General features: G+C 36.8%; 1 protein-coding gene across 1 annotated transcript; it reads left to right on the plus strand.

Moving 5' to 3' along the window:
- Positions 1-232: 232 nt before the first annotated feature.
- LOC121994747 (ribosomal RNA small subunit methyltransferase H-like) lies at positions 233-2,312 on the plus strand. Its single transcript, XM_042548679.1, has 6 exons — positions 233-440; positions 528-596; positions 864-1,048; positions 1,447-1,678; positions 2,120-2,179; positions 2,292-2,312. Exons 1-6 carry the CDS (start codon positions 234-236, stop codon positions 2,310-2,312), a joined length of 774 nt encoding a protein of 257 aa, XP_042404613.1. The 5' UTR covers position 233.
- Positions 2,313-3,182: the final 870 nt, after the last annotated feature.

Here is a 3,182-nt window from a genome sequence, read left to right on the forward strand (position 1 = left end):
TACATCAATTAGCTCGGTCGCGTCGCCATTGGATGGTGGCTCCGGCAGTTGGAGATCCTCCATCGAATCGAACGTCGGGCACTTCGCCGCTGTCCGTTCATCCTTCTCCATCCCAAGCTCTTCGCTCAAGTTCTGACCTTTTTCCTTAGCACTCCCATCATCCCTAATTCGCTTCGCGCCAATCTTTGCCGCAGATCGTAGATGCCCATCCGGAGTTGGAGTTGTTCGTGGGAATGGATATGGATGCTTCAATCCATGACCAGGCCCGGGCTCGGATAGAGAAGCTCTTGGCCGTGGATTCGCGCGGCAGCAAGTTGAAAGCTTACACTCATGTCAGAAACTTCAAGTACATCAAGTCGGTGCTTGGCGGCGTCGATGAGAACCTGCTTGACGTTGGGGTGAACGACATCTTGATGGACCTTGGAATCTCATCCATGCAGGTTATTGTTCAGTTGCACTTCTCATGTTTGATGAATTGCCGAAAAGAACTTACTTTGAATCTAATAAGTTGGTAAGCTATTTAACAGGTGGATGACTCTACAAGGGGATTTAGTGTGCAAGGTGATGGACCTTTGGATATGCGCATGAATCCTCAGGTTAGAGTTCTTAGATGAACTATTTTACTTTGATTATTGAATTAGGATATAAGGCAGTGTGAGTTTTTCACCCCTTAGTAAAGTAGAATGAATGTGATTTATTCAGTAGATTGCTTGCCTAATTACTACTTGCCTGTAGGAAAACTAAATCAGCGATTAAAGGTGATTAATCATCTCTAGTTTAAGCCATTTTGTTCTCCAAAGAAAGTATCTTTCTTCTAGTGCTCTGTCAAGCAAATGAAACATTTAATAAGAATGTTGATGCAGGCAAGTTTGACAGCTGAAGAGATATTGAATTCTTGGCCTGCTGCGGAAGTGGGAAAGGTACTATGTGAATATGGAGAAGAAAGCAATTGGAAATTTATTCAGAATCAAATTGTTGAAGCTCGTGCACAAGGGGGATTGCATACTACAGATGAACTTGTGCATCTTGTGAGAAGAGCATCATCCAAGTAAGGAGGTATGGTTTTCCACTAACCGAACACATTTGTTTTCTCACTCACTCAGCACTGCAACCTCTTTGGTATCAACTAATGAGAAGAACCATCTTTATTAAAGATAGCAGAGTGTTGTTTCTTGGAAAGATTTGTTTAGCATGTTTGTTTAGAGTTTGGCTAGGCCGTGACTCAATACTAATCTTAATTTGATTGTTTAAATGTTGGGCTCCTGTTTCATAGCAAAAGGTTCATTTTGTGACTCAAAACTAAGTTTTTTTTTTATTGTTTAAGTGTATTTTATGAATTTTGAGAACCAATTTTTTTTTTGAACATCTACCATCAAGTATGACCGAACTTTATTAGATGCTATCATGTTTTCATTAACATTATATCTATAAAGGTAAAGCTGATAGTTTGGGGGAAAATGTTTTGGAGGTGCTTAAGGAAATGATTCCAAGCAGAGATGAAGAGATCAAATTGAAACAATCCAAAGAGAAACCACCTCTGAAGCTTGGTCCAGCTGAAAGCTTCTTGAAGTCAGTGATTAGTATCCCGTATGCATTTAAGAGAGTTGTTGCCCTGCTTTACATTTCTAATTTTGATTTAGAGGTCAATTACCTAAATGATCTTTTCAGGACTCTTAAGGTAAGTCTATTTTTGCTAAGTCATATCAAATTTCACTTGATAATATACTGCACAATTTGATTCTATTCTGCAATTTTATAAATGTGTATTAACAATTTGATCCAAATTTTATAATATTAAGTCAATTTGATTTCAATTTTGGACCTTTTGATGTGATTAACAATTCAATTTTAATTATTGTTCCTATTTTCCTGTGTTTGTAAGAATTCTATTGTAATGCTTATACCTATTTTTCTGCATTTGGATCCTCTATATGAGTATGTTTTCCTTCATAAATCAGTAGTCTTAACTCTTATCAATTCACTTCTATTAATCTCTTGTTAATTCTTTGGTACTCTTTCATATTATCCCATTTTCTGAGAAGACAATAACAGTTTTGTTTTGTAGAAGAATAGGACACATTGCTGGCAGATTGTTCTAATACAAGTTGCCTTATAACAGATTATTTCAAATGTGCAGATCAAAAAAACTGAGCAAACAAGTAAAAATTACCAGCAAAAGGTTACTTATCTCATTTTCAATCTCTATTTGAGTAGAATTTAGAGCATTTTAATTTCCCTTATATAAGCAACAAACTGCTTTATATCCATATTGACTATTTTATTCTATTTAGGTAAGAGAATTGGAGAATTAATTAAATGGTGAGAGGACAACCATGAAGGATGTTGCAAAGTTCCCAAAGCCTCCAGTGGCTCCTTTAAGATGGAGGTCTCCTTTACAAAGAATCACCAATCAGTTGTCACCCTCAGGACATCAAACAAGCAGAGGTGCCCATCCAGTAATAGATAAAGAGAATTGTCTATTAACAAATAAAACTACTGGGAAGATTTAGTTAAATCTCTGCACAGAGCAAGAAGGATAACGTTGGCACCAGTAAGAAGAATATTTATGTACTTTCTATTACCTTTTGATGTTGTAAGAAGAATAGTTATGTGTAATTTGTGGATACTGACTTGATGTGCACAATATCTATTATCTTGTTATGTTGTAAGAAGAATATTTATGTGTTGGTTATATGGATATTGACTTGGTGTGTTTAGATACATCGGTGCATTTTTATTTGTGATTTTCTTAGTGAATTAATAATATTAACTTAATTTTATGATTTGCTTGGTGATAATATTGGTTTTTCACTATTTCGAAAATCGAATTTGTGTCGTTAAACAATACTGATATTACATCAGTTTTCCACCGCTGCAAAACCGGTGTCCTTAACTAATATTCCATCGGTCGTATACCGCTGTCAAAACTGGTGTTATTAACATATAATATTACATCGGTTTTACACCCGATATCGTTAAGTGATACTACATCGGCTTTAACTCGATGTCTAAAATTGCAGACCTTTTACATCGCCTTCATAGACATCGGTCAAAAATGTAATAGACATCGGTGGAAAACCGATGTCTATGAGGGTTTTTGTTGTAGTGTAGAAAAGGGGGTTCGGGCGCCCAGAAGGGATCCAAGCGCCTGGAGTGGTCCGGGCTCCTGGAACTGGTCCGGG

This window comes from Zingiber officinale, chromosome 6A (genome assembly GCF_018446385.1).
Source record: "Zingiber officinale cultivar Zhangliang chromosome 6A, Zo_v1.1, whole genome shotgun sequence".
In the NCBI taxonomy this organism is placed as follows: Eukaryota; Viridiplantae; Streptophyta; class Magnoliopsida; order Zingiberales; family Zingiberaceae; genus Zingiber; species Zingiber officinale.